Source organism: Marmota flaviventris, chromosome 4, assembly GCF_047511675.1.
Source record: "Marmota flaviventris isolate mMarFla1 chromosome 4, mMarFla1.hap1, whole genome shotgun sequence".
Classification (NCBI taxonomy): Eukaryota; Metazoa; Chordata; class Mammalia; order Rodentia; family Sciuridae; genus Marmota; species Marmota flaviventris.
The window spans coordinates 3,247,210-3,263,828 of NC_092501.1; the positions used below are offsets into that span (position 1 = coordinate 3,247,210).

Here is a 16,619-nt window from a genome sequence, read left to right on the forward strand (position 1 = left end):
TACTGTCTTTATTGGTTGCCATGCCTTGGAGTTTTAGATGTTTGGAAATCTCCTGACGGTTCTAGCCTCCTGCAGGCAAGCTCCATCATCGAGTTTACAGACAGGAACACTGAGGACCTGCCTGGGTCCCCAGGTGGCAGGACCCTGCCCTTCTAGTGCCACGTGCTCTCAGGGAGTCGGGAAAGTGCTCCCCAACTCAGTCAGGTCCCAATGAGCATGCCCTCGTGGACCAGGGTAAACCTGCTACGGGCTTTGGCCCAGAGCTGAGCACAGCAAGATAAAACCACAGAGGTAACGAAAACGACCAGCCCATCTGTGGGCCACCAGCCCTGAGCCCTGCTCAACCTCACGGTTCCCGTCTTCACCTGTTGGAACATGGTGAACTTACTCTTGGACAAGCCACCTGTGGCTGTGTCCTTGTACTCTGAGGAGGTGGGACACTTCACAGACACTGGGCTTTGGTTGGTTTCTGGACCTGGCCAGGGAGATGACCAGACAAGCATGAGATTGCTGAATCAGGAAGGTTTGTGATTGTGTGTCCCCAGATACACTGAATCCACCTGCTACTGTGGCTCAGTCCAGTCTAAAACCTGGGCTACGCAGCCTGGGTGGAAGCCTGCAAAGCTGAGCTGGGCCTACTGCCCTGCCTGGGCACCAGGGCTGGCAGAGGCCCCTGTTCTGCCCCAACACTCATCCCAAAGGCAGAGGGAAAAACTGACATCTTTCACTCTGACTCGCCCCTCCCCTGCCCCAGCACGGCATCCACAGGGGCCCAAAGGGGAAGAGTTTCCAGGGCTGCTGCTTTGCTCCTTGAACCTTGGCTGCGTGGTAGCTGCTGTCCTTCTGAGTTATGGATGAAGACCTGGTGTGTCTGGAGGCCACTGCCTTCCAGGGGTCAGGTGGCTGCAGGGAACCTGAGAAAATGCTTGCTGTGTAAGTCCCACCTTGGGGAGGGACCTGTGCAAGTTCCCCTCAGCCCCTGCAGAAGAGGCAGTAGGGTGTGAGGATCTGATGGGAGGCAGGGGCAGCTGGTGCCCAGAGATGTTCACGTGATCAGCCAACCCAGAGCCAAGACGGGACCTGGGCTCCCAGACAGGGTGGCTGGGAAGCCTCTGGCCACTGACCACATGGACCTGGTGGCTGACTCCCCCTGGACAATGGCAGACCAGGGCCTTGTAGAGAAATGTTTGAGGAACACCTGCAAAATAGCCTCTTTCCAGTTCCTGGGCCACTCCAGGCTGCTGTCCCTGCAGGGTCTGCCGTGACCTCCAACCCCATCTCCACTGATGACAGCACCTCAGAACAGTACCCCTCCTACCTCGGGAGCTCCAGGGCATGCTGGGTGAGCGGGACCGTGCAGGGGAGACTGAGACTTATTCGTGCTCATCAAAAGTTACTGCTCGTCCCTGGGGTGGCCCTCAGAGGAAGAGTCCTTTGCTTCCCCTTCCCAGGTGCCTTTTACCTCAGGTAAGCACCTTGAAAGCCGTGACCATCAGAGTGAGGCCTCCACCAAGCCTGATCCAGCAAGCCACGGGGTGCAGAAAAGGAAGGGTCCCAGAGGACCTGCTGGTGGGGTGGTGAGTGCAGAGGGCTGGCATCAGGGCTTGCTCCTTGTGGGTGACATGCGCATGGTCTTAAAAAAGCCACTGTGTGCTGCAGGGAAGCTGGGACTTGCACCGTCCCACAAGCCACAGAGAAGCCACTCCATCACTCACACAGTGTGGAGCTGAGGGCACAGGTGCTTTGACATGCTCAGACTCACGCCAATCACTTCAACCCCGACTCAGGCAACCAACGGCTCCCATTACAGAGCAGTGTCCCTGGGAGGGCAGCAGCACGGCCACAACTCAGACGAGAGGCTTGCAGGTGAAGAACTCCTCCAGGCTTATAGCTGATGTGGTGGGGGCCAAGGAAGGCTGGCGCCGAAGGCGCTGCCCATTCTGTCCAGAATCGTAGGACATTCGAGCCTTCCTGGGCATCAGGAGAGTGGGCACGACCAGGGGGCGCGTACCCTAGGGTGTGCTCTGGCGGATGGCCGGGCCTGCATCCCCACAGCTGGGCTGGAGGTTTTGTCCAGTAACAGGGCGGCACACTTAGGCAACAGCTTCCACCTGAAAACCTGCAGGGCCCCCTCAGGACATGGCTCCCTGTGGGGCCTGTGTAGCTCCCCCAACCCCGAAACACCCATGAGGAGAGATCAGAGCCGTGGAGACCTGTGAGGAGCTTCCCAGCCCAGGGCCAGGCCAAGCACCAAACACTCCTTGTCTGCTAGTGGGCAGTGAGGGGACGGCGACTGTCTCAGCTCCTCTGAAGACCCTCAGAGGCAGGCCGGAGGAGATTCCCACAGAGGCCAGGGAGGGGTGGCTTCAGGGCAGGGGCCCCAGGGCCAAGTCTGCACGAGGGAGAACCGCCCGCCCGCCCGCCCGCCCGCCCGGACTTAACTGCAGGCTGCATACCTGCTCCCACGCCGCCTGCCAAGAGAGTCACACATGTGCATCCACTTCTCCTTGTAGCTATGGCAATCAAAACAGGCAAAAGCAACACTTTTTTGCACTATATCTCATGTTGGACACTGATATTTTCTCCAGCTGGGTTTTTCTTAATTTAAGTCAACAAATCAATCTGGAGGCCCACATATGCTAGCGTGTCGGATCCAAGAGAAATGACGCGGAGCAGAGGGGCTCCGGTGTGGGAGGTGTGGTGTCATATGGGGGCCGCTGCCAGCTCCACCCAGACCCGGGGTGAGAGGAGACAGAACTCTGCAGCCCTCACTCCTCCCAGGACCTTCTCTGGAAGCCACAGAGACCATGCTCAGACACCTTCTGTGGGACCAACTCAGAGCTAGCACAATCCTCCCAGCCTCCTCTTGGATACCCTCGTGCTGTGTTCTCCCCAATGTATCAAGATCTGGGGACCCTGTCCTGCACCCTCAGGGCACGGAGGTCTACAAAGCAGGCCTCACTTACCTCATCCCCCACCCAGCGTGGGACTTCCGACACTCAGCAAATGGAAGCCTGAAAGTACATTCTTCACAGGGGTTTGGCTTTGTTTTCAAAAGGGCTCCCAACAACCCTGATGCCACACTGTACAGAATCGATCTTAATTACCAACCATGTGGAATTTTTCCTTGTGGCTTTTTTTCAATGAAAAAAACATTAATGAGAAACTTTAAAGGCTTGTTAGCAGTGTCCTTTCATCAATCAGAGGTGCTGTCAGGCCGGGCTCTGCTGTCAATTTGCACCTCTGCCCAGCGTCCACTTCCTACCTTCTCATCCACCTCGGCCCCACCCCCACCGCAGACCCTTGTCGGGGCCGCCCTGGGTGATGGAGGCCAGACCTTCTCCATCTGTCAGCAGCTGGAGCCGCAGGGTCCCAAGGACTCTGGACGGCCGCCCTTGGTCACCTGGAGACACATCAGGATCTGCAGTTTCTCTGGCCCTGGCTTCCGAGGGCCACCACCCCCTTGCTTCACATAGACAGAGCGACGCTGTTGGCGGGGGCCTTCTGCAGAGTCCTGTTTCAGTTTGTGCTTTTCGAACTGATAAGTAAAACTGACGTGAACTTCAGCTTCTTGAATGTGAACTTTTAATCAAACACCGGTGAAGGAGAAAGAAAATCCCGGATGGCCTGAGGGAGGCCAACCAAATATAAAACCCCTGCCTGAGGGCCCCAGCCACCCTCTGCAACCCCACTGCCTCAGAGCAGCCAGAAAGGATGCAAACAAGACAGGCAGAGGCCCAGAAGCAGAGACTGAAGGGCTCAGTTCCCGACTGGACTTCTAGGGGAGCCCACAGAGGAAAACCGCCCCCTGGAGTCCCACATTAAGCCAATTTGTCTGTCACTCCGGAGTCCTCCCCCATGCTGTCTGAAACCCAAACAGCAGCGGGATCTCAGGAAGCTCCGGGGGGAAGTGAATAATTTTCACATTGATTCAGCTGTGACTTCCTGCACGTCCCGATGGAGGTGAGGTCCAAGCTGGCACTGCCACCATGGTCACAGTTACGACAGACAAGGTGGGTAAGACGGGAGGCAGGAAGGCAGGCGGGGCTGACAGCGCTGTCGGGTCCTTGCAGACCAGATCTTGGGTTACAATGGAGCTTGCAGAAGTTTACCTCGTTGCAAGGACCTCCCCAGGCAGCCTGCCCAGATCGCCCGCAACCTCCCAGGGTTCCCACCTCTCACAGGCCACCGAGGACTCCCAACAGTGTGTGGGCTTTGATCTTGGTCTGCACTTTCACAGGAAGTGAGCTCTGGGATAAAACTGGTGCTCACAAACCATTGAGGAAATACAGCCAGATGTTTTCAAGTGAACATACCCACACTGGACATTCTTTAGGCCCCTTGAACCACAGGATTCAGGGTGACCAGGCAGGGGTGAGCAGCAGCAAGGAGAGAGATGTGTCCTGGAAGACACGAGAGTCACCTACATGATCTGGATCTCCGGCACACAGCTGAGCTGCCAGGGTTGTTCAGGAAGCCGTCTCTGCCAGGCAAGGAGCGTTGGGAGTTAAAAGTACCGTTCAGTTACCGACAGGGCCAGCCTGCCACTTCCCCCAAACGCCTGCTGCCCACCCCTCGCTTCTAGAACTGCAAAATCACAGCCCCCGTCACAATCCCTCTTGTAAGAATCCTTCAGATTTCCTTGCACAATTAGTTTGCCGTCTTCGGGTGTGAAGAAGTCAGACTTACGCTGTCACTTCATGACATTCCTCAGGACGTGGTGAAGTGGGTGATGCCTGTGTGACATTTGTGTCCCTGACGGGAGACGGGATAAAAGCTCTCACACTTGCAAACGTGGCCCCAGGAGCAAGGCGTGCCCAGTCTTGCACCCGGCCTCCAGGGGCGCGTGAGGCAGCACAGCCAGCCACGCCACAATCTCTGTGTCAGCTTTCAAAGCCCCACAGTGCTGGCCGGGGAGGCCTGGCAGGTGAGGGGACCTGGGGCGGAGGCCAAAGAACACAGCTTTCTTGTTTCGACATTTCTTTTTATTTGGAAAATATTTTTGTACTTCTTTGTGCCTTTCCTTTTCCTCTCTATTTGCACAAGCTGCGCTGTAACCTTGAGCCGAGCGGCTCTAGGCAACCCGTGCCAGCGTTTCATGTCGGCCTCTGCAGAGCTTGTCCTTGCAGCAGTACATGGCCACGCGGCGTGAGCCCCGCTGCTCTGTCAACGGCCACCTCAGGGCATCTGTGGAGCCTGATATGACAGTGCCGAGGAGACCCTGGGAGACAGAACAGACACGGCTTCTGCACTGCTCCAGGGCGTGGCCCAAGCAGGCCCGTGTGCAGGTCCAGGTTGCCTGAGGCCGCCAGGTCCCCTTGGTGGTGCTGACATGCTGGGGGCTCAGCCCTGGCTGGTCACACCGCCCCCAGCTCCTCTCAGAACCTGGCCCCTCATGGAAATATGGAGGTTGCATGGGAGGTGTGTAGGGCACTCGGGGGCTCCCAGCCCAGGACGACTCCTTCAGGGCCATCTTGGGCCAGCCTGTTCAAGCTCACAGAAAGCAGCAAGGCTGGGGTCTCCCACAGCACTCTGCAGCCACAGCGCCCTCTGTTGGAACGCAAGCACACAGGATGCACCGAGGCCATCGACCTGGAGCTGCATCTGGGAGCCAGGACCCTTCTCTACTGGGGCAGAGGACAAAGGCAGCAATTCCTGGTGACTCTAGGGCAATGGGAGCCAGGTGCACAGCACAACTGAGCTTCGGAGCCCAATGCAGAGGGCACCTGGCCCTCCCCCACACGTCCTCCCAGACTAGTAATATAGACACAGACCCCTTTGCCTTCACAGTGACACCAGGTCAGAGAAGGAGCCAGAACACACTTGAGGCCAGACAGGACGTGCTCCTGTGTGTGCAGCTCAGGGTGCTGCCAGGGCTCTGTCCTGAGAAACCAGGTGTCTCAGACCCATTCTCAGATGGTGGCTTGCCTCACTTCAGAGCGACGAGGACGACCAAGCTCGGGACAACGGTACTGGTCATGCCACTTCACTGTGTTTGAGGAGACACATCCAGAGTCCATTTGGCTAATATAAGACAAAGATAAAATAAACGGTGGATTGGGGAGAAAGGGCCAGAGTTTGTTTTCCTTGGTGGTTAGGTAACATGTAATGCCAAACACAGCCACACTGTGCACATCAGGGGGCGGTGTGTCCTTCTCGGGTGACACATGAAAACCACTCGAGCTTTCCTGCTGGGTCCACACTGTCACAGAGCCTGTGATGAACACAGTGTCCCCTGGACGGCCGGCTGCATCTTCCTTGCTCCACACCCTGAGCTACCGGCCTCCCTCGGTGTTTTAGGCATACTAGGTTTTAAAGCTAGAAGAATGACATGATCAAATGTCAGATGGAGCCAACGGAAGGCCTGGAAACAGTCACCACTGCTGCTGTTGGTGTGAGCTGACCACCACTGTGTGAACTTGGACTTCCAGGCTCAGCTCTGGGGCCTGCAGAAGCCTGTTCCCTACCGACATGCTGCCCAGAGAAAGGAAGAGTGCCTGGGATCTGGCTGGGGGAAAGCCTGCTCTCCCAGGAAGGTGTCAGCCCAGCCAAACCCCGTCCCAGGAGCGGTGCTTCCGATCTGCTTTGGAGCAAGGTCATTTTCTATGGTGCAGAAGGCATGCAGACCTGCCCCGCACCTTCCCCAATCGGGAAGGCAAGTTAGAAAGCCTCTACAGAGTGCCAGCCTCTCTGGCCTGGCCCCTCCTTCAGGGAGACTCATGTGAATGCTAGGAAACACACAGGCATCACCTCAGTGGGGCAAACGCCCAGGGAGGACAGGGGAGACTGCTGGGTGGGGCCCACCATTCAGGGTGGACAACCTGGGACAGCCTGAGTGGGGTCCTGGGGCAGCCAGCTGTTGCCTGTGGGTGCCGGATGCTTCTGCCTTCCTGGGCAGGGCCTCTCAGGCTTGCCAGGCCTTCCCCACTCTCCTGTTCCCGTTTTAACGGGCATTAAAAATGGAACAATGGCTGCGTCAGACAGGAGACCCTACGACACGCAGGCCGGCCGGCCGTCTGAACTGATTCTGCTGTAAAGTGTGGAAACAAGAAAGGGCAGACGCGCCACATCCCTCGGGACACATCCAGCTCTTTTAATACAGTGGTGCCACACGCATCCTGCTTCGGGTGCACCATTACATTTATGTGTCACTCAAATGTTCACTTCAAATACACACACTCAGTTTCGGTCAGCACCCTGGGAGCCAGTGGTGCCAGCAGCTGCCTCGAGCCAGGTCCTGCCTTGACTCGACACCCCGCAATCTGGCTTCCCTGCCTGGGCAGCCTCGTGGGCCAGCAGCCACTCCTTCACGGATCGTCCTCCTGTGTAGTTGCCCAGGGCTCCACCGCTGCAGACCACTCTGTGACATGGGATGAGGATGGGGACCTGAAAAACAGAGGGCACCACCATCGATCTGGCTGCAACCACGAAGGGTCCAGCACCCACCAAGCAAGATTTGGCTGGCTGCTGGCTGCATCCCTGCCCTGTACCCCAATCAAGCCTCGTATCTCTGGGTGCAGTGAGCAGTATGTGACGTGGGGCTGCTTCCTCACAGCCCCAAGACTCAGGAGGAGAAAACATCACTGGGGGACAAGTTTTAGCAGTTAAAATTCCATTTCCAAGATCTGGGGAGATGGAACCTCGTGACATTTGTGAGCTCTAACAGGAAGTTTCAGGGAGGATGGTCTTGACAGGCCATGTTCAGTCCAGGATGGTGATGCCACCCACTCCTGGTTTAGTAAATAAAATTTTATTGGCACGTAGCCACCCCTGTGGTCCCATGTCATCTGTGGCTGCTTTGCCAGGCTAAAATATCCAATGTGGCTCTTTATAGGCAGAGCTGGCCAAGGTCCACACATGTCCATGTGCTGGGACATGTTACCCTCCTTTGCCCTCTGGGCACCCAGAGGAGCCTGAGAGGGGCCAGTTGCCATTCTAGTGCCAGCCCATGGGCAGCAGGGCATGGCCAGCTGGTCTCTCAGTCCCAGCAAGGTGCCTAGACCCAGTGCTGTGGCCTCTCACAAAGATAGTTTGGGGAGACAGGGCTGCTTAGCTCTTTAGCCTGAGAGGAAAACTGAGTCCTTACACTCTCATCTCACACCAGCATAGTGCCATCAAAGGCAGGCCCCCTGCCAGGGAGAATAAGCCATGACACTCAGACGTCTCTGTAGGTGACCAAGGCAGTGATGCTGATATAGTGCAAGTGTGTGCGTCTGCTCACAGGCTTGGGTCTGTGTGCTCTGAGCCACGTGCCCAAGATCACCAGCAGTGTGAGATGACACCACACCAGTCCCAGAGGTAGGGCAGGCAGGAAAATCCCAGAGTGCCCTACTTGTCTCAAATGGCTCCCCTTGGAAATAGGACCCAGCCCAGTATTTTCCTGGCCTGGGGTCAGCACCATGCAGATCTGTGGCTGACATTCCAGATGCCAAGAGCTCATGAGTGCAGGATTCCAGGCCAGGCTCGTGGCCAAGTGGCTGTGTTCACCACTCCTGCAGCCACACGGGCTATGATCCTGTCTGAGACTTCCCTCTTTGCAGCCCAGCCCACCAGGAAGAGAGAGGCTCTATTCTCTGCAGAGGGCTACGTGCCTTCTCCAGCAGTGGCCCTCAGGGGCAGTCTGCCTTGGTCCTTGTGCTGGTGGCTGGGCTGTGTGGACAAGAAGCAGTCCACAGTCAGTGGAGGCTGGGAAACTCTGGCCTCAGCCACTCTCACTCACAAGGGAGGGAGGGATGGGAATGCCCAGCTCAGCACCTTGCAGGTTCCCGCAGGTGACTAGCCTGTCCCCTGGTGAGGGTGCTCTGATGCCTTCAGAGAGAGGGTCTGTCTATGCCTCTGGGGAGGCCTGAGCCCAGCCACTTGGACTGGAGATGGGGGTCTGATTCTGGCGACAGTTACTGGAAGATGCTCTGGCCATGCCATTCTCCATTCTTGTTTTAATCCTAGTAAAGTTAATATATCTTGGAATCCCCCATCAAATCCTCATTTGGCTCAGAGTATAGGTAGAAAAGTCAGGGATATAATTTATAGTCCCCTGAAAACCACTCTGGTCACCTACGTCTGTCTGGTTGGTAGTGAAACAGTTCACACTCAGCATACTGTGGATAGCCACATCTACAATTGTGTAACTGTCCCCAGTCTGGGGGTACACGTGTGCTGACTTCCCAGAACACTGGGGGCTCAAAGGCCATTTTTGCTTAAGGATCCCAGCAAGCTGTTCTGAGAAGAGCTGCCGAGGACCAATTCCTCAGGATGGCTATGTGGCAGGGGCTCAGCACAGCCCCATTCCTGTAAGGAAAGGTCTGCCGGGAATCCTGAGGGAACAGTCTCAGTCGTGTGCAGCTCACTGTGACTGGGGAGAAGAGCTTGGGTCCTCAGCCACCAAAGGCCCCAGGCATTTCAATATGGCTGTGCCCCGTCTCCAGAGATGGGGCAGGGCTTAGTGCTCATTCTGGAAGGCTCTGAGCCATCCTGACACAGGAAGGTGCACAGCAGGTGTCTGGGATGGAGTGGGGCTATCTTGGACATCCCAAGGCTCCCTAGTTCTGAGTGCCCTGCTGTGACAGGAAACAGCCATTCCAGTAGGACCCTACAAGCAAGGGTTCCCAGGCTGCAACTGGGACCAACCTGACTCCTGCCTTCTGTCCTCCCTCACTCACCCCGTGGCTCAGAGCTCTCCAGCCCTTGGCCTTTCCCCACCCTGTACGGTAAGTGCACTGGACAAAGTGGGGAGCTGTGTCGCAACAGGAAGCTGTTGGGCACACCAGTCCAGAGCCTCTGAGCTTTGCACCTGGAACCCTCTGCCCGAGGCCCTCGGAGCAGGCCATTCTGTTGTCACCCCACTTGCCAAGTGTGCCCCTCAGGGCCCATGACATAGGTCCCAGACCCATCTTGGACACTGTGCTTAATGAGGCCACTGGGAGCAGGTCCACCTGGTGCTGTCTGGCTAGGCACAAAATAACTGGGAAGTCACGAGCCACTTGTAGATTCAAGCAGGAATGAACTTTATTCCCCAACCCACGCGAACTCTATGGGAACTCTGGGAGAACTCAAAAGTAGCGGGCACCCGAGGCAGCAGGAGCCGCCCCTTCTGGCAAAATGCCAGGCACCATCTTGACCTGGCCGTGGCTCTCAACATCCACCTGTGCCCGACAGCCTGGCCCATCCTGCAGACCAGGTGAAGAGCTCTCCGAGTACACCCAAGCCAGGTATCAAACCCAGGCCACACAAAATCTCTCACCCGAGTTCACACGGCTGCTAAGAGACAAAATATGGCTGAAGCCACTCAGGACTGCCCTGAGGGCTCCACGCATGCACTGCCTCTTCTCCAAGTGGTGGTGGGACCTCGTGGGCTGGTGGCCTGGGCTGGCAGATGATGGGGCCTGGCTTCTCCCACTTCATAGAACTTGGCCTGGTTTGACTACAAATTCTGGGTTAGCATGTGGCATGCAGCAGCTAACCCCAACCTTCTTGGAAGGAGCAGCAGAAAACACTGAGAACAGATACTTACTCTGATGGCTTTCACCAAACATAGCAGTCACTTTAAAAATTAGTTCGAGGACAGTATTAGATCATACCCAGTTCTTAGTTTTGACTGAAAAAGAGGTAGGTGTGTAACTCCATCTAGTTTATAAACATTCAGGCACAATTCCAAGCTCTTACCTAACAGCAGATTCCACAACCGAGCTTTGATTTTTTTTCTCTCCCTCTTGATGAGCTATGAGATTATGGAATCGAGTAAGATGAGCCACCCCCTCCCTCTTCAGTGTATCAATACAGACACTGGGACGGATGGCACAGAGCAATTATGTGACAGCTAGGGCCAGTCTCTGTCTCAAGTATGCACGGATAGGGAGCAGGTGACCTACCAAACGTTACCACTTGAAACAGGGACACTGCTTCTCATCAGTTTTGGTGGCAGGTTTCCGACTATTACAACAATGAAACCCACTAAAATTTATTGGGACCCTGAGGGCATTTTCAAAGGATCTGCACCCTCTCCGCTCTCTTCTTTAAAGCCTGTGCTGCATAAAATGTAATTTTTATCAATAAGCAAGAAGCTCATAATATCACAGCTGCATTGAAATCTTCATGCTGTGAAATCTAATTCATCCAATACACGAATCCATCACTTACGCAGACCCTTTCTCAAATGCTATAAAACTTCCAAACCCATAGATTTGTCTCCAACAAAAATAACATGAAGGGGCCTTTCAATCAATAATGGAATCCCTCTGATTCTGGAACTGGCTGAGTATTTCTTCCAACTTCGCCTTTGTTCTTCTGGGCAGAGCCCACAAGGGAAAAAGCTTGTTTTCACTCGCAGCCTCATCAATACCTAAATCCTGGTGAACAAGTGACACGGAGAAGCTGTAATCAATAGCTCCCTGTGCGTTTTTTTCTTCTGGTCAAATGGTTCAGCTCCACTGACAACCCTGACACTTAGAACATGATGCTAAATCTTTATCAACAGCCATCTGGGTGGCTGGCAGAACAGGACTCGGGGGTCATCAACGCTCATGGCGATCTGCGAGCAAACTCTCTCCTCCGGAATGCGTTGTTTAAAAAAGGTGGGAAACTCTCAAGCTTGTATCGATTGCCTCCGAACTGCATTTAGCAAATTCTGTCTGAGGATGGAACGGAAGGGGGCGTCGTGGCGGGAAGGCAGATTCTTCAATTCTCGTCATAGGCAACTGACCATCCTCTGGTGCAGGGTGGGGTGTAACCTTCCTCGAAGGTGGCAGGTCCTGCCTGGAAAACTTGGGACAACTCAAGCTCTAAAATGGAGGTGACTCCCACACCACAAACCCCATCCCTACTCTGGATGGGGGTGGTGGGGAGGCAAACCCATGCCAAAGACCAGTGCCGTGACATGCACTGGTCCTGTTTTCGGAGAGCCACCAAAGGAATGGTTGCCGGAAGAGCTTCCCGGTGTAACACTCCGAATCCCCTTTCTATTCTCCAGCGCACAACTGTTGTGCTGAGCCTGATGTGGGACGGGTCTCCCGTGAGCCTGTCTTGACTTGGTGGGAGGTGATATACACAGTGCCATGTCAGCTTAGCTAGCAGATACCCACTGAGGACAGGCCACCAGGCCTGGCTGTCTCTAATAGGGGCATTTTCTCCCTTAAACCTTGGGCTTCCTTCCGACCCTCCCAGTCCAATTAAGGAGGCTTCCAGTGCAGCAAGGAGGGAACCTACCGCCCTGAGCTGCTGCACCTGGCACAGCTGCAGGTTACCTTCTCCAGCATCTTGAGCACACCTGCATACAAACTGAAGCTTCTCAGGTATGGTACCTGCTGGCACTGGTAGAAGCCTGTAGAAGGCCATGGAAGAGCTCCCCAACATTGAGGCCACCCCTAACATAGGAGGGTCAAGGATTCAGAGAGTGAGAGACAGGTGCCCAGAAAACCTTCCCTCTGATTCACTGACACCCCCTTTCCTGGTTCAGCACATGATGGGGACATCCATATGTGCTCTTTGTGGGCATTAAGAGTTTAAAGCCCGGTGAGACCCTATTTTATAAATTTCAGTGACTGAGGCTGTATCTGAACAGAGACGTTCATAGAGATTAATAGCAGGGGAAAGCCATGCTGGTTTGCAGAACAATAAATGTTTCTGAATATTGCCAGGAGCAGGTCACTAAGCAGTCACAGAATCTCCATCACAGAGTGTGAGGAGGAACTGCTGGCATCACAAAAGGCAGGTGGGAGGTGTGGACAACCTGTGAATGTCAGTCATGGGAGCATGCTTTGGCCATAGATGAAGCCAGTTGTGCACACCAAGGGAGCAAGGAGCACTGACGCGTGCTATGGGATGGCCTCCACCTTCAGGTGTGCAGAAGGAACTGTACAAAATGCCCATTTTCACTGACCCCCCCACATTAAATCAGCTGGTTGGTTCTGCTTCCTGCTGCAGGGGAGGCCAGGGGAACGCACAGCCACCTTCTCTCTGGCCTGGTGGAGGAGTCAAGCCTCCATGGGGGAGAAGTCAAGGACCTACTCCACCCAAGGGGCATGCAGAGGAGAGGCACTGCCTTCAGGGGACATGCAGCAACGCAGAAGGAGGTGTCAAGAGTGTGAGCATCCCGCGCTCTCAAGGGGTATTAATGGAGCCACAGAGCAGCAGCATCCGAGCTGCCTCTCCTACCGCAGAGCTCAAGGCTTCAAGATTGAACCATGACCTGGAAGAGGGAGGTGGCTTTCCAAAGCCAGGATGGAGAGTGGGCTTTGTTGAGATGTCAGAAACCATCTTCAGACATCTGATTCGGAAGCATTCCACAGGCACTGTAATGCGCACCTCCGTGCAGGGCCAGTGGTATGGCCAGTATCCACAGCACACGCACCTCAAGTACAGGACAGAATGCTGAGCACCACCCACCGTCACCACTGAGCCCAGACAGCAGCGGGATGTGGTGTGGTTCCTGCGCATCTCACACCACACAATTTGGGGTATTTCAATATAGCAGAAAATGTCCCCCGATGAGGGTATACACTGAGACAACGTGCTCCACCACAAACCCAGAGGAGCTGCCTCTTCAAGAATAACAATGCGTCTTGTGCAAAAGGGCTATGTAATTGCCATCTCCTAGAGACCAGAGGGCTCTGTCCTGGGGCTGCTGCAGCTTGTGGCAGGAGCGGCCACTGCGGTGTGAAAACGCCTGCTTCTCCCCTGTGAGCAGGGATGCAAACAGGTCTGGAAACACTGCAAAGGCACAGCAATGTTTTAAAAAGGGAGCTCTATCGGACTGAGTAAGTTCCCATCCCATGATGCGATGATCACAGTGCTCTCCCTGGGAAGGTGGCCTTCTTCTGTCATGTTGGAGACCCATGCCATTCAGGGAGAGGCAGACCTCTGGAGGGGGCTAACAGGTGGGAACATTCCCGGGGCTCTGGAGTGGGGTGGCTCTTCCTGCAGGCTATGTGGACAGGGGACCCTTAATGTCCACCACTGGGTTCCAGTCCTTCCAGCCCTGGCCCTCTTCACCTACTGCATGGAACCAATCTTGCCCACTGGGAGGGGTGGAGGCCCGATGGAGAGTGGGGGGGGGGGCGCTCAGCACTGAGCACCCCCACCAGTGGCCCACTGGTCCTATGAGATCAGGACCTGAGACTTCTCTTGGTCTGAGAACCTGGTGCTTGGCAAAACCTGACTAAGACTCATAGTGGTGACCATAGGGAGGGGCAGTCCCGTTGAGCCGCTGCATGTGTACTGTCAGTCTTTGGTGAGATAGGGTCTCATGCCCCGGAGGCCCAGGGACCCAGGGTGTACCCCGGGGGAGGTGGGGCCGCTCTAACGCCCAGCCATCCTCCTAGAGGGTGAGGGCCACATGCATGGCTTCTGTGTTCTGTCTGCTGCTGTTCTGCACCTGGAGTGTTGGCCACACAACAGCACCACACACCCCGCGGTGCAGTGAAGAAATGAACAGGGCCTTCCATCACCACTCATCCGGTTCTGCCCTCTTTCGTGTTTGCTGGGATGACCAAGGACTCAGGTAGCTGGGGCGCAAGGACCTGCCCCAGGCGCCTCTGTCCTCCACCCAGGTGTACCTCATCCCTGCACATGTGCAGGGGCCCACCTGCCGGAACTTACAGGATTGCTTCTCATGGCTCCTCCCACGGCGCGGGCTGCTCTGGGGTTGCCTGCCAGGGCTGCTAATTGCTGGTAAGAAACCGTTTCTCCGAACTTCACAACCTTCAGCAGCTTCCATAACACCTGTCTGGTGAATGAGTCTGAAAGGAAGAATACAGATGACGTTATTTGTACAAATGGCGCCAGCAGCTCTGATATAAACAGCTGCAGTCCGGGATCAGAAAATGCAACGACACAAACAGAGGTGTTATAGTCAATTAAAAGCTGGCCTCCGTCATCCTGGCCAGGCTGGCACAAAGCAGGGCGCGGCCCCTCTGAGCTCATGCAGGATGGTGCGCCACGCTCCTTCCGCAGGTGGCACACGTGTGCGTCGGGTGTGGTTCAACTAGGGATCGCCAGTGTCCCTGCCAGCCCACCTACCGCAGACCTTTTGGATGGCTGGTTAATTTCCAACTCTAGCTGGGACACAGAGGAAAGAGCAGCCAGGGATGGGCTCTGTGTGACATCACGCAAGCCGTCCTTCCAGCAGTCGGCCGGCTGCAGTCACTGCTCCCAGTGCAAAGCACCACGGCAACAGGTTGGGTGGCGACCTTGGCAAACAGGGCTGCAAAATTAAAACAACTATCCCCCTTTTAATTGACTCCTCGCACGACATCAGACGCATGTATGATGACCTGCTGCTGGAAGGACCAGCAGAACCCTCGACCACCTCTTGCCCTCTACCTCTGGGCTTTAGAACTGTTTCCAGGGCGGGAGCGCCTAGGGCAGAAACCTGGTAGAGGAGCCCATTCTGAATCATTATGTAGGGCCTTTCCAGAAGGGACCGGTGGCTCAGGAGCACTGCAGACAGAGCTACGTCCTCCATCCCAGGGCTTGCAGCGCTCGGGGGCAGGTGCGTGTGAACCGCGACCACCAAGGGGAGGCCTCCTTGGGCAGGAGCACTCCAGAGTGCCTCCACAGAGCCCCAGGACTCCCGTGCCAGGCTGGCAAAGTGCGATGTGGTTCTTAAAGGAAACACACCCTTACATGCATGTTAAATAATAAAAATCACTTCTTAACTGAAGGGAACGATAATCACTTCACTGGGAAAAAAAATCTGTTTAGTCTTTATTATAACATTAAGCAAATTAAACATCAGCATAATCCAGGTGATGCTAGAAAAGGGTCATCAAAGAAATTAACTTTGTTGTTCATTAATTTACATGGATTAGTAGAGGGCACAAAGATAGCAAATGTGCTCTAGTTTTTTATGATATAATTTCAAACTGTACACCATTTGTGGCAGGAGGGTGACTTTGGGGTTAATCAGACTGATTTGTCCTTTTAATTGCTTTCTATTCAAAGAAAATTCATTAGATAATGTTCTCTTCAAAATTCATGAATCAATTTAACTGAAGAAACCGCATTAGCAGCTCCGGGTTCATTAGCACGGGTTGTGGGAGTGCTGAGCGCTGGGAGGCTTCCCTGGGCAAACAGACTGTTTACCGTCGCCCCTTCAGAAGGGGTCTGAAGTCACACTGCTAATCGTGATTGTTACTGTTGTTGTTACGCTTAACTTAAAGAAAAGGGAACAGGAGAAGAGGCAAGGTGGCGAGAGGCCGAGGCAGCCCCGTGTCACTTGGGGAAAGGGATCTCCAGCGGGCCCTCCTGGCAAAGCAGCAGCACCCGCTACCCTGGACACAGCAAAACTTAGGGGCCACGCCCCGCCCTCCTTGGAAGGCGCAGGGTCGGTGGACTGTCTTCTGTGCTCTGACCTGGGCAAGGACGTGGCAGAGGTTTCTGGGAGAACAGACTGGAGGTCTTCCTTAAACCTGTCCGAATAAAGCGTGAGGTAGGGAACCCAACTGGAGCAGAGCCGTTCCAAGAAAGAGAGGGGCCATTGAGCTCTCCTCTGACACATGATGCCAGATTCCATAGCACCTTTCTAGGTGGAAAAGCATCACATAACGAAGCAATGGTACATCCACATAGGAGCAGATGTATCCAACATGCTCAGCTCATTGTTGGCTCATCATGGGAATAACCAT

The 16,619-nt window shown here is 55.0% G+C and overlaps 1 protein-coding gene across 1 annotated transcript in view; it reads right to left on the minus strand.

Annotated features, from left to right (window-relative positions):
* Positions 1-7,073: 7,073 nt before the first annotated feature.
* Positions 7,074-16,619, minus strand: part of Mgmt (O-6-methylguanine-DNA methyltransferase) — a 234,208-nt gene continuing 224,662 nt past the window's right edge. The window contains exons 4-5 of the mRNA XM_027930385.2: positions 14,593-14,732; positions 7,074-7,386 (exon numbers count right to left, since the gene is read on the minus strand). Of these exons, the coding sequence (XP_027786186.1) occupies positions 7,180-7,386; positions 14,593-14,732 (347 nt within the window). The 3' untranslated portion in view covers positions 7,074-7,179. The remainder of the gene's footprint in view (positions 7,387-14,592; positions 14,733-16,619) is intronic.